The sequence below is a fragment of the Pteronotus mesoamericanus genome, unplaced genomic scaffold (assembly GCF_021234165.1).
Source record: "Pteronotus mesoamericanus isolate MK-2021 breed Mesoamerican mustached bat unplaced genomic scaffold, CSHL_Meso_final contig_25, whole genome shotgun sequence".
NCBI lineage: Eukaryota > Metazoa > Chordata > Mammalia > Chiroptera > Mormoopidae > Pteronotus > Pteronotus mesoamericanus.
Window position 1 is genome coordinate 19,728,263 of NW_026555105.1, and position 27,047 is coordinate 19,755,309.

Sequence of the window (27,047 nt, forward strand, 5' to 3'; positions counted from 1 at the left end):
CAGCCTCCGCGCCCCCAGGGGCCGGGCCGGGGCGGAGGCTGGGCCCCGCGGGCGGGCGCGGGAGGGTGGAGGGGACGGCGGCGAAGGCTGCGACGCTCTAACAGGTGGGATCCCGCGGCGTGGTGGAGGCGGGCGCGGGAGGAGGAGGAGGAGGAGGAAGAGCAGCGGCAGCGGGAGCCTGAGCAAGAGCAGGATGAGCCGCGCGAGCTGACAGCCGCCGCCGCCGCCCGCGCCCAGGCTCGGTCTCGCTCTCCGCGCCCGGGGCCGCTCCCCGCCTCCCGCCTCCCCCTGCCGCCCGCGGGGCGGCCCGCCCCCTCTGCACCTCCGGGCCCGGAGCTGCCTCCATCGCTCCTGCATCCCGGCCGGGGGGAGGAGGAGGCGGAGCAGGAGGCGAGCCGGAGCCGCCGCCGCCAACGCCGCCGCCGCCGCCCGAGCAGGACAGAGCGCGCCGCAGCCCCGTGCGTCCGGCCGCCGCCCGTGCCCATCAGGCAGCCGCGCCGGAGCCACACCGCGGGACAGCCCGGGCCGCGGCGCGCCCCGGCCCGGCCCAGCCCAGCCCAGCCCAGCCCAGTCCCGGCACCGGGCGGCCCGGTGGCCGGCCCGCCCCCGAGGGCGCCGGGCGCGGCGGGAGGATGCCGAAGCCGACGCTGCTGCTGCGCGGGGGCTGGGAGCGCGAGCGCAGTCCCGGGGACTCGGAGCTGGGCCGCCAGTTCCGGGACTGGTGCCTGCGCACCTACGGCGACTCGGCCAAAACCAAGACGGTGACACGCAGCAAATACCAGCGGATCACCGAGGTCCTGCAGGGCGGCGGTGGGACGGGCGCGGGCAGCGGCCCGGCGGCCGGCGAGAAAGGCAAGTTCCAGTTCTGGGTGCGCTCCAAGGGCTTCCGCCTGGGCAGCAGCCGGGAACCCAAGATGGGCCAAGTGGTGTATGTGCCGGTCAAGACGGGCTCGGTGAGTGCGAGCGCGGCGGCCGCGGGCCGGTCCCGCCGCGGGGCTCGGGGCGGGCGGGGGCGGGGTGGGGGTGTGGATGTGTGTCCGAACCTGTGTCCCTGAGGCTGTCCGTGTGTCTGGCCCTCCCGAGGCGCACGCGTCCCTGCTCACCCGCCCGACCCGGCCCGCCCAGGCTGCGCTCCGGGTTCGGGGCGTCCCTGCCCCCCTCTGCGCCGCTGCCCGGGCCGTGGCCGTGCGGGGCGGGCTGTCCCGGGCTGTTCACCCCAGCATGTTCCGTCCTCCTGTCCCCTCCCCCCGCCAGCAGGCGGCTTCTCCGAAGCCCGAACCTCCCCCCCCACCCCGCCCGCCCCAGGGCTGCCTGTCCCGGGCGCCTCGCGCTCCCGCCCCCGGGCCGGCTGGGCGGTGTGTGTGTGCGTGTGTGTCTGTGTGTGGAGGGTGGTGCCGCGGGAGGGGGGCAGGGGCAGCCACGGGACGGGGAGTCCACTCGCCTCCCCAGTGCCCGGGGAGGGGGCCCGCCCGGGCACTGCTCCCCGACCCCACCCGGGGCTGGCCCGGGGAGGGGCAGCCCGAGCCGCAGCCTGGCGCAGGAGCAGCCTCCCGCGGGTGGGTGGGGCGCCCCCTCCGCCCCCCGGGCCCCTGGCTCCCCCTCCCGGGGACGGGGGCGGCCTGACCTATCCATCCCTTCCCCTCCCCCGTCCCCGGGGCCAGCCCGGTCCGGGCGGGGTGGCGTAGGGGAGGGGGCGGGGAACCGCAGCAGCCGGGAGGGAGGAGGCGGGCTGCCGGGCGGGGGCGTCCCCTCCGGCCCGGGGCGCCCTGGAGAGGGCGTGCGGCGCGGGCCCCGCGGCTCCCCCGCGGGGACCTCATTGTTCTGCAGCGGGTGGGGGCTGGGGGGGCAGCTGCTCCCGGGGCGCTGCTGAGCTTTGAACTTTCCGTCGCGGAGACCCTCCACGAGTGCGTTCAGCCCCCGGCCCGCTCGGGCCGGGCCGGCCTTCCTCCCTGCCCCCCTCACTCCCTCCCTGGCCTCGCCCGGCCGGAGCGAGCGAGCGGGGCCGCCCCGCGCCGGCCTCCCTCCCTCGCTCGCTCTCCCGCCCCCCCCCTCTGTGCTCCTCCCCCGTCCGGCCCGCCCGCCCCGCGCTCAGCCCGGTCCCCGGCCAGAGCGGGCTCTTCACACACAATTGATTCGGTCGTTACGAAAAGTGCACTTGTCCCCTCCCCCTCCTCCTCCCCCTCCGGCGGCCGCCCGGGCCCGGCCCGCGGGGTGAGGGGGCCGCGAGGGAGGGAGGCGGGAGCCAGGGAGCGGATCCGGAGGCGCCTCCCCCCTCGCCCAGGGGACGGGGCTGCAGGCCGCGGGGAGTGGGGCGCCGCGAGCGCGGAGGGCGGGCGGCCCATCTGCGAGGAGCGCTGATAACCGCGCGGCTGCCGCTGCGGCCGCCAGCAGCCCATCTGCGCCGCTGCCGCCTCGGGCCGGACCCAGAGCAGAGGCCGGGCCGGGGGCGCGCCCGGGCCCGATTCCTGAAGGGGAAGGCTGGGGCAGTGTCCCACCCAGCGAGTCAGGGACCACCCCGCCCAACCTAAATCAGTGCTCTCCCCCAAACCCGGGGAGTCTGGGTCGTTGCCCCCTCCCCCGATCGAGTCAGAGACCCCTCCCCCAGCCTAAATCAGTGCCCACTTTCCCACGCGGGGAATATGGGTCATTGCCTCTCCCCAGCCTAGGTCAGCCCCTCCCACCCTGCCAGTTCCTATCCCTCTCATTGCTCCCCTATCTTGGGCTAGTGTCCCCAGCCTAAGTGTGGTTTTTGGAGGTCAGTGACCCACCAGATGGTTGGCTGGGTATGTGCCCCCTACCTTGGGTCACTGCCCTGAGCCATCTAGGCTTCTTAGATCAGTTAGTGCCACCTCCCCTACCCACCGCATCAGGGTTATCCCACCCTAGGGAGCTGGGGGTCCTGCCCGAGTCTCCTTAGTCTGAGGAGTTGGGGGCAGTTACCCTCAGACTTGGCAGCTGGTTCACTGGTTCACTGTGTGGGTCCACCTCTCCTCTAGGGAGTGGGTATCATGGGGCAGTCCCCCTAACCCCTTAACCACACAGCCCTCAAGGTGGAGCAAGAACACACGCCCATTCAGGCCATGTTTGAAATTAGGTGCTGGGTCTGGTTCCCCGGGTCCACCAGCCCAGCCAGTCTCTTTCTAACCTTCGTGAGGCCCACACTGACCTGCCCTAGCAGCAGGGGCCTCCCAAACCTCCACCTTGGCTCCCAGACCAATAAAAGCCTTCCCCAAGGGACCACCTGCCTGGGAGGCAGAGAAAGGGGACCCAGGCCTCCCTGCCCAGGCTGCCAGAAGGATGACAAACACAACAGATATGCCCTCCTGTGACAACCCGCCCCTCGCGGTCCCCGTGCCCGGCTGCCTGGCCTGCTGGTCCCCAGAGAGCCTGTTAGTTACCTGCCACTTGCCCAGCCAACCGGAGCCAGCCGCAGGAGATGCCCCTAGTCTGCCACCCCCATCTTCAAGCACCTTCCTGGGGCTCAGTTATTATTTTTACATTTCCATTTTCCTTTTCACTGATCTAAGAGGAATGAATCCTGCTGGGAATTCGGGGGCAGCCATTGCCTCTTCCTGGGAGGGGCTGAACGGGACCTTCTTTGAAAGGTGCAAAGGATATCCCCCACCTTCACCGGCCTACACACACACACACACACACACACACACACACACACACAAAGTTATTGTTGCCTCTGGTGGCAGTTGGGAAAGATCCTGTAGTTTTGTCCTGGGTGGGTTTTATGAAGGTCATTGGGCCATAAACCTTTGTCCAAGGCATTTGTTTAGCACCCACAGGCCTTGTGAGGGGCACTGGGACATTGGGATGGGTTGGACTCTGTGCCTGCTCCTGGGGCACCCAGCTGGTGGGGGAGGTGGGCACGACTGAGGATATGATCAAGACGCCTGGCAGAACAGTTTCAGGGAAGCGGAGATGTGGGAGTGTGGTCATCCAGCAGTTGAACAAGGGTCCCCTGCACGGGCTCAAGTCCCAAGGGTAGCTGTGGTGTGTTGTCTCTCTTCCATGTTGCTGCCCCCTCCTTGGGCCCCCTTTCCTCCTCCCACAGCCATATGTGGTGTTGTGGTCGGGGCCCTTCCCGGAGTCCCGGCCAGCAGCGGGTCGATGATCTGACACCACTTGTCCTGTCCCATCTGGCCCTGAGCTTTTCTGGGTGTGTGTGACAAAGGCTTAATCTGTCCGGACCGGCCGAGGGCTGAGAGGAGGGCAAGGGGAATTACACTCTGCCTGGGCCTCCTGCAGCTGGGGCCCGGGTGGGGGGCGGGGCAGGGCGGGGGTCGAGCAGAAGCCTGGCGGCGGGGGGGGGGGGGGGGCGCGGGGGGAGGTAAGTTGGTCTTCAGTTTGCAGGTTGTCACAGGAAATAGAAGTGGAGGCGGAGGGCTGAGGAGAGGAGGGCGGAGTCCTCCACGCTGGGCACAGGGTGCTCATGGGGATAAGATCTTTTTATGACAGGAGCCAGCCGGGCCTCCTGGCTGGGCAGAGCCTGGGTAGGATTTATTATTTCTTGTGTTTGGACTGCTCCGGCCTCCGTGGCCTGCCAAGCAGGGGAAGCAAACCCCTTGGAGGCAAGACCCTCTGATTCCGTTCCAGTGTCAGCCACAAAGTGACCCAGCCCCTTTCCTTTTCCTCTGGTCGCTCAGAGTGGGACTCTCTCTGGGGCCTGCAATGGCCACAGGTTATGTTTGGGGTGGGACCCTGGACCATCTGTCAACTCTCCGGACCAGAGAGCCCAGGGCTTTCTTGGAGAAAGGTATTCTCGGCCCAACTCTACCATCTTCCAGATGGGAAAACTGAGGCCCTCAAGAGAGGACGTTTCTGTGGATAGGGAGTCAGGACTGGAACGCAGATCTCTGTGCTCCACTGGCTTCTCTGTGGCCCATCACATGCCAGGCACCCCCCCCCACCCCCGCCCCGCCATTAGAGCCCCGTTCCCTGAGGGGAAACTCCAGATTGCCAAACTCCACTCTCAACACTAGGCTCTTGCGAGCTGGACCCCAGGTGTTCTGCTGGCCAAATTGACTAATGGTGGTCTTTTCCCAGTTTGCAGACAACGTTCATTTAGTGGAGAGCGTTTTCACAGTCTTCGGTCTTTCTCCCCAGAGCTTTTGTGTAAACCTTTGGCACCTGCGGCCGCTGGTCTGGGCGGGAAATGGCCTCTGACTTAGCACAGTGTAATGTATGCTGTGACCTTCGGTTGAATACCTTAATATTTCCGGCTTTTCTTCAAATTATCACCACAGTGGCCCTTTCTGAGTTACTGCTCTGTGCCCGTCACTGGGCTGAGATGCTGAGACGCAGTGACTTACCGAATTCTCACAGCAGCCCAGGTCAGTGCTGTTTTTATTGCCATCGTTCAGATGAGTAAACTGAGGCTTAGGGAGGCTCGAAACTCCGCGAAGGCCACTGCTGATAGAGGCAGGCTCTGAGCTTCGGTACTGCCCACACGCATGTCCATTCTGACCCTGTCTGAAGCATCTTGCATTCTGACCCAACTTGAAAGCCTAGGTCCTTCATCACAAGCTTTCAGTCCGTTATACCTTAAGCTGAAATAGTTTAGGAGGATCCCTCTGGTCAGCATGTCTGTAATCATAGGCTGGTGCTTGAGGCAGGATTGGCTCTGTGTGACGTGTCTGCGGGCTTCCCTGGGGTTCACTAGGATGGGTATGGGGTAAGAAGGGAGGAGGCCTCTGCTGTCCAGGGTCTTGGGGGACTTTGGGGAGAAAGTTGACAATGGCATCTGGCACGGGCCCCATTTGGATTTCTCACAGCAGACGTGGGCTATTTTGTTAATTAAGTCTCAGTAATTCTGGTGAATATGGTCTTGGGGACTCTGGGGGACTATATTTTGGAGCTTGGGTGATGCTGAAGGATCAGGTTCTGCCTTTCTGCGACCTCCCTCCTGGGTCCTGGGTCACCGCCTCCTGGGGAGTGGAGACGGCATGCTCCCCTCTCCTTTGGGTCAGGCCTGGCGTGAACATCCTCTCCCTCATGGCCCCGGCAGGCAGCCTTCCCATCCCTGAATGTCTGGGAGTCAGGGAGCCCATCTGGTATCTTAAAAATGCTTCTGGGCAGACTGGCGCTTGGGAAGCCTATGGCTTGGGCTGCCCAGGGACAGAATGACCTGGCCTCAGGCAAACCTGTGTTTCTCTGAGCCAGCTCTTACCTCGGGGGTGGTGGGATTGAGCACTGCGTGTGTGTGTGTGTGTGAACTCGTGGTAGAGCATGTGTGTGCATGTGGGCGCCGTGTGCATGTGCGGGCAGCATTGTGACTGTGTGGGCGTGAGTGCATGTGCCTGTCCATGTGCAGGGGGGGGATGCTGTGTGCCTGGGGCATTGTGTGTGTGTGTGTGTGTGTGTGTGTGTGTGTGTGTGTGTGTATACAGGTGGAGGGGAGGCTGAGTGCTTGTGAATGTGTGCGCTTGTGAGCGTCTGTATTGGCAGATGTGCAGGCACATGGGGTGTGGGCATTGGCAGACCACGAGTGTAACTGCGTGTGCATGCACACATGTTCGGGATCCTATTGAAAAAAACCCATTATTCTGGAAGTGCAGTGTGGACAGGGGCGTCCTGCATCATAACCAGGCCAGCCTGAGTCGCTGCCCTGGGCTCTGCTGCCCCTGGGGTTTCAGCAGCTACTGAAGCCAAGTGTGAGGGAGGGAGTGGAGAGGAGAGATAGCGCCATGTCCCTTTCCCCAAGACAGTGGCCAAGGCATCCCTGTTTCTAGCCTTCTTCCCCTTCCTCCCTTATGCCCTGCTCTACAGGGCAGCAGGGGAAAGCTTGTGACCTTTGCCATGGTGGCACTTCGTAAGCCCAAAGCCAGGCATCAAGGGGGGGCGGGTGAGTCCCTCTGGGGGAGAGGGCCAGGCCCTGTGGGATCCCGACTCAGCCACCTCCTTGCACGTGACATGGGTAAATAGCCTGCTCGATCTCTCCGAGTCTCAGTTTTCTCACCTGGAAAATGGGCTTCAAAGTCCCATTTCCAGGAGGAAACTGGCAAGGGCTCTCATCTCATTTGAGGAGGTCACTCTGTAACGTGTATCAGATCAGGCCTGGCCTCTGGACCCCAAAGAGCAGGCCTGGCCTCTGGACCCCAAAGCAGGAGAGAGAGCAGAAGGAAACTGGGCGAGGGCCCACCAGGACAGGGAAACTACTAGAACAAGGATTCCTGAGTCCACTTTCTGCCCCCGGCCCAGTTTGACATAGAGGGGAGGTCAAGCGCTTGGGGTTTCAAGCTTCAGGGCCCTGGTTTCAAATCCCTGCTCTACCCTTTTACCAATTCAACCTTAGTTTTGTCATCTGTAAAATGGAGCTGACAATCCCATCTCCTTCACAGGACAGGTGGGAAGGACTGGTGTGAAGATGAATGCAGCCCATGGAGAGCCTGAAGCATGTAAATAGCAAGTCCTAGGAAATGTTAGCTGCTGTGTGATCTCACTGGGCCTCATTTTTCTCATCTGGAAAATGGGGATGATGATTAAAGATATCATGGGTATTACATGGGACAGTGGAAATAAAGTACCCAGCAAAGTTCCTGGCACGTAGTAGGTGGGCAGCAACTATTAGTGCACTAGAGATTGTGTCTTAGTCATTTCTCTATCTCTAATGCCATTGGGAGCCCAGTTGATGTATTGGATTACACTGAACGCCAGATAAGTCTTAGAGAAGAACATAGGTTTGGCATAAGCCCCCAGGGCGGGGGACATGAAGGCCCAGGGTCTCTCTCTGCCCTTACTGGCCCCTGCCCTGCTCTGAGCTATTGCACAGGGAAGTCTCCTGTGATTCCACCTGTCTCCGAGTCCCTTCCTGGTGCCAGAGGTGCCAGACCCCAGAGGTCAGGGTGCCGCAGGGAAGAGGGCGGGCTTTACCAAGGTCTGTAGTCACTGACCAGGTGGAAAGGTAGAAGGATGAGCCTCCCGGAGGCTTCTCACGTCCACCCCGATTCCCACCCCTGCCCCAATCCCTGCCCAGAAACCCAAGTTCTGGACTCGGGGATCTTGCAGGGAGCACAGCGACTCTGGGGTAATGATTACCTCCCTCGGGCAGGGGCTGAGCACATCGCCTGTGTTTTCAAGCCCCTGCCATGAGCCAGACACTTTATTTCACTTACTCTCCCCTGGATTCTGTGAGGTAGATGAGAACCTGGCCGGGCGTGGGCTCCGTGGCTGCCTAACCCTCTGTACCCAGGGACGTGGAGGCAGGGGTCCACAGGTGCCGTAGTCCACTGCCCCACCCCAGGCTCATGATGCCCCCTCATCTGAGGGCACTCCACAAAGGCTTCTCAGAGCTCAAAGCAGTCCTCCCACTGGCCCAGACCCAGCCTGGTGGAAGACAGATGCCACCCCTCCCCCTTGCCCCTTCCCTCCTCATCTCAACTGCAGCCTGGGCAGGCTGCCCGGGGTAGGGGAGAGAGGGGAGTTGGGAGGCTGGGCCTGTCCTCTCCCCACAAGGGCATCGACCCCCTCAGCATCCAGTCCTCTTGGCCACCCCGGGACATGGGGCCTCTCGGCTGCAGATGGTGAAACTAAGGTCGAAAGTGGAGAGAACTCACTCCAGGTCCCACAGAGCACCAGTGCTGGATGTGTGCCCATCTGGTTCCAAAGCCCGTGGGTCATTCATTCATTTACTTGCTCACTCATTTGCATCTTCCACTGTCCTCACCATCGCAGCAGCTCCATCCTTCTTTTGCTCGGGCCATGCCTGGAGTCATTTTTGACTTTTTTCTCTTACTAACTGCCCTCCCTCATCCAACCGTTTTCAAATTTGTCGGTTCTACCTTCTAAGTACATACACCTTGAAGTTTACCTCCCCACCACCGCCACTGCTGCCAGCCTTGTCTAAGCCTGGAGGTGCATCCGCCTCCCCACTAGGCCTTCTGTATCCACTCGAGCCCCCTGGTAACCGCCTTTGTAGTCCAGACGTAACTTTGCAAAAAGCAAGTCAGATTCTTCCCCTCCTTTGCTCAGAACCCTACAAGGCTCCTGTCTCACTCAAAGCAAGAGCCAGAGTCCTTCCTGAAGCCCACAAGGCCCTGCACAATCTGGCCCAGGCTGCCTGCTCCCTTTGCCTCCTTCCTCTCCCTCCTTGCTCAGTCAGGCTCGGCCACACTGGCCTCCTTGTTGTCCTGCAAAGTGCCAAACACAATCCTGCCCCAGGGTTCTTGCACTGGCTGTTTTCCCAGACAGGAACACTCTTCCTCCAGATCTCTACCTGGCTGGTTCCCTCTCCTCTTTTGGGTCTTTGCTCAAATGTTACCTCCTCCCTGATCACCCAATCAAGACGACCTTAGGTCACTTGGGACCTTCTCCCTCCACCCCTTTCTACTTATTTTTTCTCTTTAGCCCTTGTCAACTCCTGACGTCAGATAGATAGATAGCTAGATATAAGTATTTTTACTAGTTTATGTGTTTGGTGCAATATATGTCTCTTCACAAAGCTATGAGCTCTATCAGGCAGACCTGTCTGTTTCGTTCACTGCTGTAGCCCCAAAGCCCAGAATAGCCCAGAATAGCCCTTGCCCCTAGAGGGCTCCCTACCGAGGTGAGTGGGAGGAAACAGCAGAGACAGCTGAAGTCTCCGAGCTGGAGGCTGAGAACCACTCATCCAGTTCTGCACTCAGAAGGCCTCAGGAGCCCCGGGGCCCAGACTCATCCTCCTCCTCGAGGGTGTCCAGGGAGTCGTCAGGGAGGTGACATTTGAGCTGGACCTTGAGGGACAAAACAAACTTTTCAGCAAGAGTAGAACAGGGGAAGCTCATTCCATGGAGTGGAAAGATGAACAAGGACCAGGAGGGGGGACAGGTTCAGGCGGGGTTAGACCCGGTGTGTACGATGGGAACCCAGGCCCCTTCCCTGGAGAAGCCTGTTCTGCAGAACATTTTAAGTGGAGCAGGATTGGGTAGCTGGTCAAATCAGCTTGAGAACTGCTGTGGGGTACAGAAAAGATGAGCTGGGGAAATTGGTTGAGACGAGATGGAAAAGAAGGATCTGGAAAACCACTCATAGGAGCTTGTGTGTCATCATCGAGGAGAGCAAGGAGCCCACAGTGGGGTTTTGAAGTAGAGGGGAGATAAGGTGGGACATAGATTTTAGAAGGAACCTTTGAAATGCTGTGGCAAGAGGCAGATGTGTTCCAGAGAAGGAGAAACAGGAGGCTGAGAAACAGGTGCAGAGGGAGAGGGCCAGACCCAGGGGCTGGTGGCGGAGCTGGGATCTAAATGCTGGTCTGTTGTTGGCCATGCTGCCCTCTGGCCTTCCTGATGGTTGCTCTCCCAGGCAGAGCCACTGTTGCCTGGGCGGGCCCCTTTCCAAATACCCATGGAAATGACAACGCCACTATTTAAGCATTTCACGCCATTCTCTGGCCTAGGACAAAGAGGAGGCCCTGATTTCCTCGTAGGACAAGAGGCTGAATGGCTGGACTGGTAACCTGGGAGGTGGGAGGCTAGGGAGGCTCAAGGGTCGTGGTTGACCCTGTATTCTTGGGTGGAAAAAAGGGTGTTTATGACACTAGAAATGCAAACAGATGCACAGATCTGGGCTGAAGGCACAGGCGCAGGGTCCAGTGGGCAAAATCCAAGCATCGCCCTCCAGGCTGGTAGTGTGTGGCACGGGAGAGCCTGGAGGAGACCTGGTGACTCAGGCCTCAGTGGGGCAGCTCAGGAGTCATCCTGTCCACGGGGCCCCCTTCCCGGCTTGGAACCTTTCCCGCTCCGGCTGGGACCCAATACAGGCTCCTGGGAGGCCTATGCTTGGCTGGATGACTCATCGTTTTCTCAGCATCCCTGGGCTGAGGAAATGTTCAAGGAGACATGGGGCTCTTCCTTTGGCAGACCAGGCCGACTGGATGCTGGTGGGTTGAGAAAAAAAGCCCTCGGGCCTCGAGCCTTGTCTGAGAGCTTCTCGAGAGCGCTTCCAAGAGCCCCCAGCTTCCACAATCTCGCGTAGTCCCCAGTCACCCTGGGAGGCCGTTATGACCCCATTCTACAGGTTGGCAAACCAAGGCACAACCTCTGCTAGGCATCCGGCTAAGGAACCACTTGGTGCTTTAGTTTCTGCATCTAAAAAATGGGTCTGATGATTGTCCCACCGCTACGGGGATGTTGGGAAAACCAAAGGAGAGAATTATGTGAAATGCTAAACAGTGGGACTGTCATTTTTGTGGGAACATAGAGTGGGGTCTGCCAGGTAGAGCAGCGATAGGGAAGGAAGGCCAGAGGGTGATGTGACCAACCACAGACCCTCGTTTGAATCCCAGCTCTGCCGCCAGCTTCCTGGCTCTGGGCAAATGGCGTGCCTGCTCTGATCCCCAGGCCCCTTCTGTATAAGTCGGGGGTAACTCACACCCTGTGGGGTGGTCGGGAAGATGGCATAAAAGCAAGCTGACCAGGCAGACGGCAGAATAGGGGCTGCTGCTCCATATTGGGGTCCCTTGGAGGGTCCCCTCCCCACTGGGTAGGAGACCCTGTGTGGGGTGCTAGGAAAGCTTGGGCCATGATGGGGAGGGGAGGGGAAGCAGTTCAGAGAGGTCAGGCTGGGAAGCTCTGTGGGGCGGGGCCTCCCTGGGAGATCTGGAGGCTGGACTGGAGCAGGCTGAGGGGCAAAGGGTTTTATGTTGAATGTGAGGCTCCTGCAGGCCAGTAGAGCGGGGGCCGGGCGGGGAGTGCGGTGGCAGAGGCTGGGTCCAGGCTCTGCCATTTACTGATATGCAATCTTGGGTGAGTCTCTTCTTCACTCTGAGCCTGTTTCCTCATCTGTAAAATGGGGCTGTAACAGTTGTAGCTTCACTTACATATCCCTTCTGCTCTATATTCTCTATATATGCTACTGTAATCGATAGTGTAGAAGCATCTGTACTAGGGTGTGGACACATAGTCAAGCTCTCAATAAAAGGAAGCTATAATTAGGATTAGGATTAGGATTGTGATCAAATCAGTAACTCCAGAATCTGTAACAGGGCCCCATGGAGCAGTGCCGCTGAGGGGGGCTTTGGAACCCAGACTGGTGCCGGATTTGAACTGAACTCCACGACTCACCAGCTGGGTGACCTTGAAACAAGTAGTTATTTCTACCTGGGCCTCAGTTTCCTCCTCTATAAAACAGTCTCAGTACAAGTATTTCCCATCACACAGGGTAGCTATGTGGATATGAAGAGAGACTCCATGTCAGTTGCTTAACACAGAAAACGAATGTATTCTCTGCTTGTGCCTGTGCTGTGACCAGTGGCATTAGACCCAGGGATGCAGAGTGTGGGCAGGACTCGGGCACGCCGGAGCAGAGAACTGCAGCAGAGGTGGTGGACAGAGGTAGAAGGGAATGAAGGAAGGGTATGTGTAGGGAAACTGGAGGGGAAGGCTTCCCAGAGGAGGGGTGGTCAGCTGGATCTGTTCCCGAGGATTGACAGACACCACCGCCCTCCCCCGCCCCCCCGCCGCCCCGATCTGGAGGAGAGAAAGCCTTGATGGAAGCCAGAGGGCAGAGGGAAGGCGCTGAGCCAGGGCAGGTGGGAAGGAGAGGCCAGAAGTCCTGCTGGTCGAATCAGGAGGTGGCCATCAGGGAAGGAGGGCAAGGGGGGAACTGGGCTTCAGGGGCCAGGCTGCCCATTATGGGACTACGAGTGGACGTTCTCCCTAAGAGAGAGTGCTGGGTTCAAATCCTGCCTCACCAACCAGCTGTGAAAACCCGTGGACACATCTCGACCTCTCTGAGCCTCCATCTCCGCTTCTGTAGAATGGGGATAATAATATCAACTACATTTTAGGGTTGTTGTGGGGATAATTTGAGATGCATAAATGCTCAGTCAATGCCTGCTACCAAGTAAAACCAGTGACAAACATGGCACAGCTCGTATTTGTTGAATGCTTACAAAATACCAGGCGCTCTGCTAAGTACTTTATGCCCGTGACTCCACATGATTGTTCAAACGTGGTTACCATTACAATCCTCATCTTGCTGATGAGGATGTTGAGGCTCAGAAAGGTTAAGTAACATGCCCAAGGTCACACAAGAACCAGAGGAGGGACATGAGGCCATGCAGCAGAGAAGTGTGTCCTCGGCTCCCTATATCACCCAGCCTCTGACTCAAGGCTCAGATCCCCTATCGTATGACGTGGGCTCGGACAATGGCTCTTCCCAGGACGGGGAGGCAGGCATGGGTCTGTCTGGCAGGCTGTGCCGACACTAGGACACGTTGCTTAGGCACAAACAGTATCCTCTTGTGGGGTTGACCCTCGGGGGTCACTGTGGGATTCTGTGATTGAGGGAAGGCCGGGGAGTGGTGAAGAGCCCCCGAGCCGGCTGGCCAGCCAGCCAGCATGCGCCACTCCAGCCGGGAGCGGGGGGCCTTGTGCCCACCTGCTCAGCCTTACCCAGGCCACAGCCAGCTGCCAGCGGTCCCACAATGAGATGGGCGGTCAGTACCTGCTCTGCTCTGCATGGCACTGACGGGGATCGGGGCCAGAGAGGGTGCCACAAAAGCAGGGGAGGGACTGGGGGGGCACTTACGAAGCAGGGAGTCATTAAATAGGAGGGGATAGGGCCTCCCAAGACAGAGCGAGTGGCACTGTGGACAAAGGAGCCCAAAGGAGCCCAAAGAGGTTTGTTTTCAAGGTAACAGACACATGACTTAAAGCCACAACAACCACAAAACAGTAGCTCCAAGGGGGTGAGAAATGCCCAGATCACCCATCCCCCTCTACCTAGTTCCCCTGCCAGAGGGGTTCAGTCCTTTATGTGTCAGTTCCTCCCTGACATACATGGCCCTGGAGCTGGGCTGTCTGGGTCTGAATCCTGAATCCTCCATATACTTGCTGTGTGACTCACTCAACGTACTCAGCCTCTCTCTGCCTCAGTTTCTGCATTTAGAAAGTGGGGGTAATGATGGGACCGCTTCTCTGGATTGTCATGAGAAGCAGGGCTTCGGAGGTCAAGCAGAGGGCAGGACCCTTGGTTAAGCGCTCTGTGAGCACCGGCCCCTGTTGTTGTTGCTGTTAGCGCTGTTAATATTGTGGTTACTGTTGTGCCATGCCCAGCCCCTTGCAGGTCCCAAAGCTCAGTGTTTGTGGCTTCTGCCCTTTCAGGCAGAGGTGAGAGGTCAGCCCGCAGGGCAGCCCAGTGACCCCAGATCTTGAGACAGGCCTTGCGCATGGAGAGGTTTTCTACCATCAGCTGAGCCCCGGGAATTAGCCACCACCTCATCCAGGACTCATGATGTGGGGGCTCAATCTTCTGTCTCTGTACGGGGTTTTGGGACACAGGGAAGAGATGGAGCCTGGGGCCTGGCTCGTGGTAAGGCTCTGATTTGCAGCAGTTGCATTTCTTTTAAGGAGCTCAGACAAACATGGGGCGAATCACCAGCAAACAATACAAGGCTGCCGGCCACCCCTTCCTTCCCTGATTCGTTCGACACACTTTCATTGGCACCTGCTATGTGTCAAGTCCTGCTCATTCACTTCGCATAGATTTACTGAGCACCTGGTATGTGGCAGGAGTGATGACTAGGACAGGCTTGATCCCTGCCCTCGCAGAGCTGGGAGTCCCAGGGTACCCCCACTGGCTGGTGGTCAGGGTGCACTAGGGCCTGGCATGCCGTCTGGCTGGTTGGCTCAGGCAGCCTGGCCCCTCTCCAGCTGTGCCAGGCTTACTGAGTTCAGGGGGCCGGCTCTGCCTGGTGTCCCCAAGCTAGCTTTGCTCCCCCAGGTCCAGCTCCTCTGAGTACCCCTTTCCCAGGGAAGTGGGACTCTGGGGGTGGGGGAATATCGCTCCCCTCCCACCCCAGTTCTTGTTGCCTGCTCCCCAGCCGTAGCACTCATTGTCCTTCCTCCTACTTGCTCCCCTTTTTACACAGCTGCCAAAGTGTTGTGTTAAAAAGTTAACCTGACCATATTCCTTCTCAGCTCAAAACCTTCTAGTGGGTCCCCATTACCTTCTGAGAAAAAGCCACCAAGGCCCGTGAGGCTCAGCTCCAGTCCCTGTCTCCACCTTCTGGGTTCCTGCTCACTGCCCTTCGGCCTCATTGGCCTCCAGGCTGTTCCCTGAGCCCTCACTTGGCCCTGGTGAAAAGTCACCTCCTCTGTGAGGCCTTCCCCGACTGCCTTTTCAAAATGCCCATCATTCCCAGGCCCTTTACTCTAACATCAGAACCCTGTCAACCGCTGACAGACACTGATTTTGTGTGTGTTCCTCTTGGGCTCCACAGGAACAGGGATATTTGCCACCTTGTTGTGTCTCCAGCACCTGGTGCATAGAAGGCAGTCAGTAAATATTCAGTGAATGCCTCAAGCATTTTCATTCTCCTCTTTCTGCTTCAGTTTCCTCCTCTGAAAAATGGAGGATCAAGGCTGTTATGGGGCCGACATGAGGGCTGACGTGACGGCCAGGGTCCATAGAGGGCTGCCTGACCTGTCCACCAAGCAGGCCCCTCCAAGGGCTGAGAGAGCCAGAGGAGGCCGGCAGGTCAGCGGGGGGGTTACCAAGGCCCCAAACCCCTTGCAGAAGCATTTGGATTCATTCCTGGCCAGATGGGAAGCCCGGGCAGGGCAGGGACACAGCTGTCGGAAGAAGGGAAGAAAAGCTGGCTCGAAGGGAGCCCTGGGAGGTGTGGCTAGGTGGGCCCTTAATGGGGCCCCAGAAAGCCAGATTTCAGGCAGCGGGAGCTTTGGATATTGTAGAGCAGAGGAACACGGGGATGAAGGCATTTAGAAGCCGAGTCTGGTCCATCGTGTAGAGAGCAGAGGCTGGAGTCCGAGGCTCCGGGAGGCTCTCGGCTCAAGGGCACAAAAGCTCCAGTGGGAGCAGAAACTACAGAAACGAGGGGGAGAGAGCCGGGGGTCTGAAGGACTCGATCAAACAGCTTCCTCCTCCTCTCAGCGGCTCTTTCTCCATAAAAGCCTCTTCATCATTCATTCATTCACTCAGTTGTTCATTCAACAACTTGAGCCTCCTGGGTACAGCGGTGAGCCCCACAGGTGTGGGACGAGGGGAGTGCGGGCCCTTTTCTGTCATGTGGAATAGAGCTCAGAGGTGTTGTGAGGGACAGATGCTCCAGGACACGGCAGTGGTGGTGATGGTGATGATGGTGGTGACGGTGGTGACGGTGTTGATGGGGATGGTGGCGGTGATGATGATGATGATGATGATAATGGTGATGGGGGTGTGTCAGCTCACATGTATTGAGTGCTCACTAGGTGCTGGGCCTGCTCTAAGTGCTTCCTGTGTGTTTGCACAATGGACGCCTGCAACAACCCTGTGAACCACCGAGATCTTAAGCAACTTGCCCGAGGTCTCCTGTGAGCACAGGGTGGCACCCGGATGTGAGCCCAGGCAGGCCGGCCGGCCAGCGGCTGCTCCCGGCTATGGCCACCTGCCACTTCAGCTGTAGCTCACTCCCTCGGGTCCCTTCCTTGCCTCGTGGACCCAGCACAGGGCCCAGCGCAGGGGCTAATGCGTGAATCTGACTTGCCTGAGCAGGGTTTGAGGTCTGGCATCGCCACAGCAAGCTCAGGCAGTCAGTGCCCTCGCTCCTGTGCCCTGAGAGCCATCCTCCAGGGAGATCACCAGAAAGGCAAGGAACCGTCACCCGCACTGTGGCAGTTGATGTTGTCGGGGGGGAGATCCCATTTTCTAAATCGGGATGCAAGAAAGAAAGGAAGGTGCTATTCTGAGCCCTGTTCCTGGCATCTGGGACAGGAAGGGGGCAGGCGGGGGGCCAGGGTCTCCTAGATGGACAACTGTCCACGCCGCCCCACTCACCGCTTCCCTCACACAGGCGCCCGGAAGGGGCTGTTCTTCCACCCATTGCTGACTCTTGTGCGTCTGGGAAGGGGAGGGAGGCAGGATCCAGGCACTTGCACTCCTGGCTCTAGCAAACCCAAGCAGATCCTGTGCCAGCGAAGGGAGGGGACGGAGGTGGGGTCAGAGCGGAAGGCCTGAATGTGAATGCTGCTGCTGGGCTCCCTGTGTGCCCTCGGGCCCACCACTTTCCCTCTGTGGGCTTCAGTTTTATTCAGTTGTACGCGTACCGGGGCAGGCAAAAGTCAGTTTACAGTTGTGAGTACACAAAACACAGGTTATTCTTGTGTTATTACTTATTAATTATTGTTCTGTTTATTTGTATTGCACCTGTAAACCGACTTTTGTCCACCCCTGTGTTTATGAAGTGGCTGCTCTGTGGAGACGCACATGAAAATCTCTGCCCTCAGCGACTGACAGCCAAATGGGGGCCGACACTGTGTGAGAACGCAGGAGAACGCCCAGCTGGTCAGGGGCTGGCAGATGCTGTGGAGAAAAATCAAGCCGAGTGAGGGGAATCGGAGGTGCCGGGGTGAGAGAGATTGGAATTTTAAACAGGGTATCAGAGAGGGCCTCACTGGGAAGGTGACATTTTAAACACAGCCCTGAAGGAGGCGCAGAGCAAGTTACGCAGGTATTTGGTGAAAGAACATTCCAGGCAGAGGGAACAGTAGGTGCAAAGGCCCTGAGGCAGGAGTGCGGTGGGTTTGAGGAGACCAGTGCCCCCCCCCCCCCGTATTTAGAAATCAAAAGACCACATTTACCCCTTCAGATCTTTTTTTTAAAAAAAGATTTTTATGTATTTATTTTTAGAGAGAAGGGGAAGGAGGGAGAAAGAGAAGGGAGAAAAAAATCGATGTGTGAGAGAAACATGGATCGGCTATCTCTTGCATGCCCCCATCTGGGGATTGGGCCTGCAACTCAGGCATGTGCCCTGACCAGTCATTGAACCAGCGACCTTTTGGTTCCCAGGCTGGGGCTCAGTCCACTGAGCCACGCTAGCTAGGGCTGCCCTCGAGATCTTATACCTCATAACAAAATTCTTTCTGAGCCCTCATAGCCCATCCCAGTGAGAGCTGGTGATGCCAGCCTCCTGGATGGGGCTGGGGCAGGGGACTTGCTGCCTGTTTCTTCAGCCTTGTAGGGGGGAATTTAAGACCCATGGGGGCTTGGAAAAGATCATCCTGCCTCCTCACTCCAAGAGTCTGACTCTCAGACAACTCTTACTTCCAATCCTGTGTCCAACCACTTACCAGCTATGTGACCTTAGGCAAACCACTCTCTGAGCCTCAGGGCCCTCGTGTACAGAATGGAGATACAATGTCCATGTTAGGTTGTAGGAAGCACACCAGGAAGTGTATGTAAGTGCCCAGCCTTGTGCCTGCCTGTAGGAGGTGCTCAGTAAATGTTTAAAGCCAGAGCCTAACATTTGCATGGCGTTGAATTGTTTTCACAACTGTTGGGAATTTATCCTATCACTTGAGTCTTCTAAGAACCCCAGGAGAAAGAGAGATCAGGAAATAATAGCCTGACTTGCAGAGGGGGTAAACTGAGACCTGGAGGGGGTGAGTGACATGCCCAAGATCACAATGAGGCAGGGCCGAGGGAGAGCTAAGACATGGGTCCCCTGGCTCAAGAAACCCCAGGGATTCTGGGGGAGTGGAAATAGTCCAGAGCCTGCCTGCCCTCACGAGCGCATGTGTACACATGCATACATACCGCCACGCAATAAGAGCGACTTTCAGATTTGTGGTCCCCGAGCCGGTTTTGTAAGGCATGGCTTGGTGGGTCAGGAGGTCTGTTGTAAGGATGTTGAAAAGCTCAGAGGGTGGGGAAGCTCAGGCCACAGGCAGGCAGTGTCTGGGGCAGGTCCCTGAGAAGAGGAAGAGGTCTAGGCTCATGTGACTGTCCGTTCAGCCTGTTTGCCCATCCAGTGCCCGGTCTTGCCAAGCAGGTCAGTCTGGGTCTCCAGGCTAGTCTCCCAGCAGCCTGGCCCCTAGTGCCTGTCGTCCATATGACTGTCCCAGTCAGCCTGCGAGCCTCGGGACAGCCCTGGGGGGTGAGGGGCATTGCAAATGAGGAAGCCGAGCTTCAGAGGAGAGCCTGCCCAGCTGATGGTGGGGGGAGCCAGGGCCTGGGTCCGGGTCTGCCCGGCCTAGCCCCAGCATTGGCCATTCCTCTTGGGGAGCTAGTCCATACCTCAGCCAGGTGCTGGCAGGCAGGCTTTATGCAGGAGGGCCCCTTCCTCCTTTGGCCCACCTTCCTGGCCACAATCTGGCCTCTTAACCCTTGACGGAAGGCCTTGCCCACCAGTCTGTGCTCCTCAGTTGCTGCAGCCTCAGCATTCAACTCCTGGGGCTCAGGGCCACAGGTTCTGGCCCCGCCCTGCATCAGCCTGCTGTGGGCACCAGGAGAAGTCAGAGAGCCCAGCTTTACTCAGTGCCTTTCTCCAGTGTCCACACAACTCAGGGCTTCTTGGCTTGTTTTCTAGATGAAGAAGTGGAGGCACAAACAGGAAAAGTCGTGTCCTGTGTGCTTCAGAGCAGAGCTGGATTCCGAAGCCTGTGCTTTTTCTACAATGTAGCCTTGTGCCCTCAGTCTCTATAGCTGCAATATAGGAGAACGGAACCGGATGGAAACAGCACAGACTCGGGAGTGGGACAGTCTGAATTCAAATCCTCGCTCCTTCACTTGCCAGCAGGGTGGCCTTGGGCAGTCACTTCGTCCCCGTGCCTCAGTTTTCTCACCCGTAAATGGGGCAGAAAGCAGCATCACCCCTTGAGCTGCCGTGAGACACAGTGAGCAGCAGTACAGAGCGCCCAGAAAATGATGGAAGGCATGCGTGCTCATTAGTTCTGAAATCACTGAGGTTCTTTCCGCCTCTCCCTGCAGTGCTGGAGAGGATGGCAGGAGACATTTTCCTATGTTCCTTTGCTCTTCCTAGGGTGTGGCCCAGTGACTCAGACTGAATGGGGACTGTATGTGGATGTGTCCTGTGGACAGACAGACGTCTAGGGAGCCTGTCGTGGTGGGTGGCAAGAGGCAGGTAATTCTGTGACGTGGACATGAGACTGCACCGGGCAGCAAAGGGCGCCTTTGTCCCCTTTGTCTCCTCTTGTGCAAATTAGCAATTACCTTTTCTGCTCCTGCAAGCTCGGCCTTTCCTGGGAGAATTGCTCCAAAGCAGCCACTGAGCAAGCAGAGCCGCCTGGCTAATTAGCGGGTATCCACCGGGGACAGGCACAGGGCCTGGTGGCCAGAATTGGGGCTACAGATGCCTGTCGCTGGTGCCAGCTCAGCTGGAAGACTAGGCAGTGTCCTGGGCTCCAGGACCTCATGGCTTTTCCATCATGGGTTTCAGGTCCTGGCTGTGTGGCTCTTTGGCTGTGGGACCTTGGGTAAGTTGCTTTCTCTCTCTGGGCAACAGTTTCCTCATCTTTATCTTCAGGATGGTGTGGGTTTGGAGCCTGGTACCTAAAAGGTGTCCGTTATCAGCAGGTAGTGTTACTACCCCTGTTATTGTCACCACTGCCATCGCCTGTGCTGGCTCAGGTGGGAGGATACGAGAAATGCAAGCCGAGTGACGACCCCTGGGGACCCTCTGCTGCCACCTTAGCATCACAGGCAGCAGAGCGCAGCTAGGCCTCAGGCCCTTAGGCAAGAGAGAGGCTTAATCTCTCTGAGCCCAACCTTCCTTTTGCTCCCCTAAGGATGGAATAATCCAGATTCTGGGTAGCCGGGTGCCTAGAATAGGGCCAGATCGGAGTGCTAATAAAGGTGGAGCTCCCGCTGCCCCTCCTCCCCCGCCCCTCCTCCTGCCCCACCTTCCTCCCTCCCCGGGCCTCAGGAACACAGGGGAGGGAGGCGGCAGCAGCAACTCTTTGCAGGAAAAGCTGGTTGAAAGGCTACCTGTGGCTTGAGGGGGTTCGGAAAAGGCTCCAGAGGAGGGAGGGTCTGAACTGGACTCAGCGGGACCTGATGGAGGGCCGGGTGGTGGGGATCCTGTGTAAGCAGAGGAGAAGAGCATAAATGGATAGTCTGCTCAGGGGCCATGAGGCTATGAGGCTGGTGACCCAGGACGAAGGCTGCAACCGGGCAGCTCTGGCACGTTAAGGTGAGGCGGAGATTCAGGAGACAGGATCTGGGTGCCAGGCCAGGTGCATTCCCTGCTTGGCCTGGGACCCCAGGGAGGAACCTTCCAGGGCTGGGGAGGTGGAGTTTGGGCGGTGAACAGAGCTGCTGGAGCAAACGAGAAGGGATTCCTGACTTGTTCCGGGGACTGGTGGGCTGGGAAGGCTTTCTGGAAGAGTGAACCCGAAGGCCAGGTGTCCGCCGGGAGCTCAGCCACCCTGGGCAGCCCGGCAGAGCTGACAGCCCCGTGAAGGTAGGAGGCATGGTTCAGAGCTCGGGGGAGCAGGGCCTCTAACGCCCACAAATGAGCCTGGACTTTATCCAGGTACTGGGGAGCCAAGGAAGTTTCGGGACAGGCAGCATTAAGATCTGATTTTCAAAGTGAAAGAGCGGCTCCATTAGTTGGGAAGGTTGAGAAAGTGGTTGTGCAAACAGAACCTGATGGGGGTGGAAGTCAGCCTGGCGTCTCACCCTCCCAGGTATCCGTATCCGACCCGGGCGAACCCTCTCCCTCCTGCAGCTTCAGTTTCTGCCTGCGTCCAGCAAGTGGGCTGTAGATCTCCTGCCTCCCTGAGTGCTTGGGGCTAGAATGAAATCATCCTTATGAAACACTTGGGGTAGGGCACCCTGAGGCATCTCAGTGAAAAGGCGCCCATCATCTTGCTTTAAGCGCTCACTGTGTGCCAGGTATTTTATAGGGATTATATCATTCCATCCCCACACCCACCCCTTTGGGCAGGTACTCTCCATTGGCTGGGAAGGAAACCGAGGCACAGAGAAGAAACATGACTTGCCCAAGGGACAGAACAGGGATTGGCACCCTGGCTGGCCTGGCCCCAGGGACCTTGCTGTCAGCCCCTTCACACCCCTGTCCCCAAGCGGGGCAGCCCTGGCGGGGGCGTGGCCCCGTCCCCAGCCGGTTCCCCAGGGCCTAGTTAGTCCCCCCTCAGGGCCCACCCTCACAAGAGCCAATTAGTGCCTTCTGTGCAGGGGCGCCACACCTGTCCCCCTGCCCGGGCCCCCCAGAGGCCCCACCCTGCCCAGATATCTTTGGCACCACCCCCCGCCCTAGAAGCTGATGCTGTCAGTATTGTGCCATTAAGAAAAAGGACTAAGGCTGATTTTTTTTTTTTTGTCAGAGACTCTGGGAGAAATAAAGGCAGTGAGAGAAGCATCCCAGTGTCAGGATTTTTCTAAGCCTTGGCTGGGCCGCCCGTGGAGCCCTGTCTCCCCAGCCACGGGCGCCCTGTCTCCTGCATCTGCCTCCCTCTCCCCAGCCTGGGGCCGTGGGCCCACTGTGGGCCCCCTGTGATGGGGGCTGCTGGTAGTGTTGGCTGCAGCTTCTCACCTGCATGCGGGGTCTGCCTCCAGTGAGAAAGGAGGAGGAGGAAAAAAGGTCCTTGAGATGGTGACAAAGGTCTGAGTGTGGGCTGCCAGAGCAGCCTGTTTCCAGGCAACTGCTCTACCCCAGGCTCCCTGCGGCGGCGGGCACATCCGTCATGCCGCTGCTTGGCTCAGTGAGGGAGCTCGGGTGCCCCAGCAGCCCGGGCACACAGCCCAGGTCCCCCAAGCTCCAGCCCTGCCATGGACTCGAGGCCCCTTCAGCAGGAGCTGCAGGGGAAAACATAGCATTGTCATGGCTACTGCCTGCCAAGCACCTACTGGGTGCCCAACCACAGGCCTGGCGCACACAGGGCAGAGCTCCCATGTATTCGTCAATCTGTCCATCCATCCATCTGTCCACTTACCTATCCATTCAGGATAGAATGGTAGCTTAGTGTGCCTGCTCCGATGGCTGGGTTGAAATCCCACTCCATCACATACTCGCTGTTTGATCTTGGTCAAGTTACTTTACATTGCCAGGCCTCAGTTTCTTCATCTGCAAAATGGGCGTGATAATAGTTATTACCTCTTGGGTTGTTTTGAGGATTAAGTGACTTAACACAGGCAATGTCCTAGGCACAGTGCCTGGCACATATTAAATGCTCAATAAATATTAGTTGTCATTTCTATTTTTATCACTAATTAATTATTTGTAAAGAAACAGGGCAGTGGGAAGCATTTGGGCTGTTATAATCAGATAGACCTGGCTGGGGTTCGTGTTTGCCCCTCTCCCAACTGTATGACTTTAGGCAAGTCACTGGGCCTCTCTGAACTTCAGCTGGCCGAACTGGGGAAATAATTAATAGATACCTCACTACCTGCTCTCTCCTGTGTTAGTCTGAGGCCCCGTCTCTCCTGGGGAGGATCGGTGCTGCTCAGTGCCCGGCTTCCCCCGCCCCCGCCCCCGCCGGCAGCACTCAGTACCCAGAGTGGTCATTATTCAGGAGACTTGATTGGCGCCTGCTGAGTTCCAGTGTGGGGGCAGCCCTCGCCAGCCCCCACCCACCTGATTTCTGGGCTGCTCAGCCCTGCAGGACTGCCTTGCTCTTTCTAATCGCTTCACCCTCTGCCTTTGCGGCTGCCTGGCTATGTCCCTCATTCTTTCATCTACCTCCTTTTTGAAAACAACCCCTGCTAGTGCCCCCTACACTGGCCCTAGAGGGAGAGGAGGAGAAGGCAGCCTGAGTGCCAGAGGGATGGGCACCACCGCATGCCTTTGTCTGGGCCGCCCAGCGGCCAAGGCTCAGTCCCCTGGGGCAGGCCACGTTGCCGGCCTGCCGGTGGTTCTGGGAAGGCCATGTGGGCGGCAGGGCCCGGGCAAGCCTGGGCTGGCAGTGTCTCCCCGAGACAGGCCGGCCCCCTCGGGTAGGGGGAGACCCAGGCCTCGGAGGTGAGTGGGACTTCCTGTGGCAGCTGGGTTGGGGGTGACTGTGTCCTTCTGGGATCCACTACAGACAACTCTCAGCACCTACTATGTGTCAGGAATAGTGGTAGCTGCTGGGTCTCAGAACAAGGCCACGCACTCTAGTCCTGAAGCTTGACAGCCTGGGTTCAAATCCCTGCTCCTCCATTTGACAACTGTGTGGCCTAAGCAAATTCTCATACTTTCCTTGGCCTCCATTTGCTGGTCTAAAAAATAAACATAGCAGTCCTGCTTCAAGTGCTTAGAGACATGCCGGCACCCAGTGGTATTGAGGCTATTGTTGTTGACTCTGCCCTTGAGAGGAAGGGGCTGAACATTTGTTGAACTCCTGCTGTGTGTTAGATCTGCTGGAGAGACGATCCATTTTAAGAAACATGTACTGAGAACCTATACTCTGTTCTAGTAACTGGGCTGGGCATTGGGGATACCCAAATGAAAGACCTGGGAGAAGGCGTGTTGGAGAGAGAAGGAAAAGGAAGGGCGAAGAAGTGATATATGAGGTTCTACTGTGTGCCAGGCTCTTCGCTAGGCACTGGGAATCCAGGCAGGAGAAAAGCGACACCTGTCCTCATGGTGGGGAAGGGCACAGAAATCAGGAAACCATTAGTTATGACGCAGGATAATCAGTGCTGTGATTGGGGAAGCAGGGGATTGCCAACCCAGCCTCTGAAGTCAGGGAAAGCTTCCTGGAGGAGGTGACCTGGAATCTTGGTATTGTGGTCCAACGTATCAAGTCCCTGCCGTAACAGCTCTGTTGTGGTCTGGGCTTGGTTTAAACATGTCCAGGGACAAGAGACTCACTACCCAAAGAGGAATATAATTTTCCCATTTGCAGTCAGCTGCCCTTCCCTTGGACCTATTCACTGCTCTGCTCCCACTCTGGTTCAGGCTGCAGCTGCTTCTGCATCAGTCTCCTGCTCCCTCTTATCCCTCCAGTCCATTCTTCACCCAGCAGCCAGAGCAATCTTCTGAAACATAAATCACACAACATCAGTTCCTAGCCTAAAACCCTTCAGTGGCTCCCCAGGGGCTCTTAGGACAAAGACCAGACTCCACACCACAGCCTACAAGGTCCGGCCAGGCCCAGCACAGCTGACCCTCCAACCTCCCTGGGCTGCAGACAGGGCCACATCCAGGCCAGATGCTGCACCTGCCCGTGCAGCCTGTTGAGGGTGCAAGGGTGAATTTGGTACATACCCCACCTCTGACTGTGGCTGTCCAGGCACAAGGGGTGCAGGGCGATGGGGTGGCGATGTGCCTGGCCTGGCCGTGCCATCTGGCCACATAGTCCCTTTCCAGCTCCATGCCTCAGTTCCCCCATCAATAAAGCAAGGGCGCTGGCTGCCTGCGTGATGCCCTCAATAGTCTCATTCAGAGTGTGGGGCCGCTCTGGCTTTCACAAGCCCCCCCCCCCCGCCCCACCCCTACGTGGCTCCTGCGATGGACCGTTTCATGCCTTCCCCGCATCTGATCCAAAGATGAAACTAACAGATCGGGGTTTGATGGTGACGTGGATTTTAGCAGCTCTCTTGATCCTGTGGAGACACGGAGGCCCATGAGATGAAGCGAACCTGACTGAGCTCACTCTGCATTAGCCCAGCCCCTCTGGCCCATTGTCATTTATCTGCAGTGAGAACAGAAGGGTCGTGCAAACTTCCTCCACCCAGAAACCTAGGTTCTGTTATTTTTAATTTTAATTTTGTTTTAAATACACGGTGCATTCACATGATTTGGAATTGAAAATTTAGAAGCCATGGTAAAAATCTCCTTCCCATTCCCTTTCTTTCCCCCAGATGCTCAGTTCCCCTCTCAGAAGGCACCACTGTGACCGGCTTCTGTCTGTCTTTCAAAGAAGCCTCATGCACATGTACGCAAATGTACAGAACCCGCTTTCAGAGCGCAAAAGAACTGGTTGGTGTCCAGGTTTGCCTCCTGTCCACCATTAAGGGCTTGCCGGAGCTTAGCAGAGCTTGGGAGGGTGTGGAGCCCTACCTCCCCCACCTAAGCACTGGGTGTACATGGACAGGGAGATTCGGGGAGCTGCTGGGTTGCCCCTGACTTCCCTGCAAAGAGGCTGGGGATCCTGCTTTCAGAATGTGTCTCTGTGGAAGCAGGAAGTAGAGACCAAAGAGATGCTGAGAACATTCTGAGTGGCTACCCCAGGCACCTCCAGTGCTATTCACAAAGCAAATGGTGAGGAGAGCTGGTGCCGTGACTCAGCAGATGGGACCACAAGGAAGCTCAGCAGCAGGGGACTGGCCCATCCATGGGAGCAGGAGGTGAAGGGAGAAGGTGGACCCTGTTTTATGGAATAGGCTGAGCTAGTGGACCCCACTGTAAGTGGTAGACAGGCTCTATTTTAGTGGCTTCACTTTTAACATTGACATTAATGAATGAACGTTAACCTTAACATTGTTTCATTTAACCCTCACCACATCCCACCAGGTAGACACCATTAACCCCATGTTAGAGTTGCAGAAATACCCCAGACAGATGGAGAGTCTCTTGCCTCAGATCACATGGCTGGATTTGACTCAGGCCTGTCTGATTCCTAAGATTCCTTTTCTGCCCTGCTTTGGGAGTTTGATCAGTAGTACATAACCCAGCCCCTGGGAGCAGGGTGGCCGTGTGGTCAGAGGCTCAGACTTTAGGGTTTCTAGTTCCTGCTCCACTATTTACCAGCTATCTTGTGTGGCCTTGGGCAGGTCACGTTCTCTCTGTGCCCTAGGACCTTTGCTGCCCCTGAAGTCAGCTCCTGCCAGTCCCTTCTCAGTCCAGATCGGACATGCTGGGTGGGGTAAATGGAGGGGTAGGGCAGTTTCCCCAGGGCTGATGACACTTACGTAGGCAGATGACACAGCTGATGCCCCAAGGGACGGGACCTGGCCCAGAGCCAAGATTCAAGATACACCAGCCTCTACTTGGCTGTGTGACTTTGGGCCACTCTCTTTTCCTTTCTAAGCCTCCACTTCTCATCTCTAGGCTCCCAGAGGTGAGCTTTTCAGGAAGGGAAGTTTTTGGATGTAGCCCCAGTGAGCTGGCAGGATTTGGGCTGGGCTGGAACTGGGAAGCAGGAATAACAGGGTGGGAAGGGGCCCAGGGATAGGTAGCAGAGGGCGAGGCACCTTCTCTTCTGCTGACTCTAGGAATGAATTTTACATTTTTCAGCAAGGATTTGATTTAAAGTTGCTGGGCAAACCTGAGCCTGACAGACAGAGCTGAAGCCCCTCAAAAAGAAATATTTGCTTCTGAAGAGGAATGAAGTTTGAAAGCCTCACAGGCCTTGGATTTGCTGTTTCATGGCCAGGAA

At 57.7% G+C, this 27,047-nt stretch overlaps 1 protein-coding gene across 1 annotated transcript in view; it reads left to right on the top strand.

Annotated features, from left to right (window-relative positions):
- Positions 1-632: 632 nt before the first annotated feature.
- NOL4L (nucleolar protein 4 like) overlaps positions 633-27,047 on the top strand; it is a 119,112-nt gene continuing 92,697 nt past the window's right edge. Inside the window, exon 1 of the mRNA XM_054573439.1 lies at positions 633-953. Within this exon, the coding sequence (XP_054429414.1) occupies positions 633-953 (321 nt within the window). The remainder of the gene's footprint in view (positions 954-27,047) is intronic.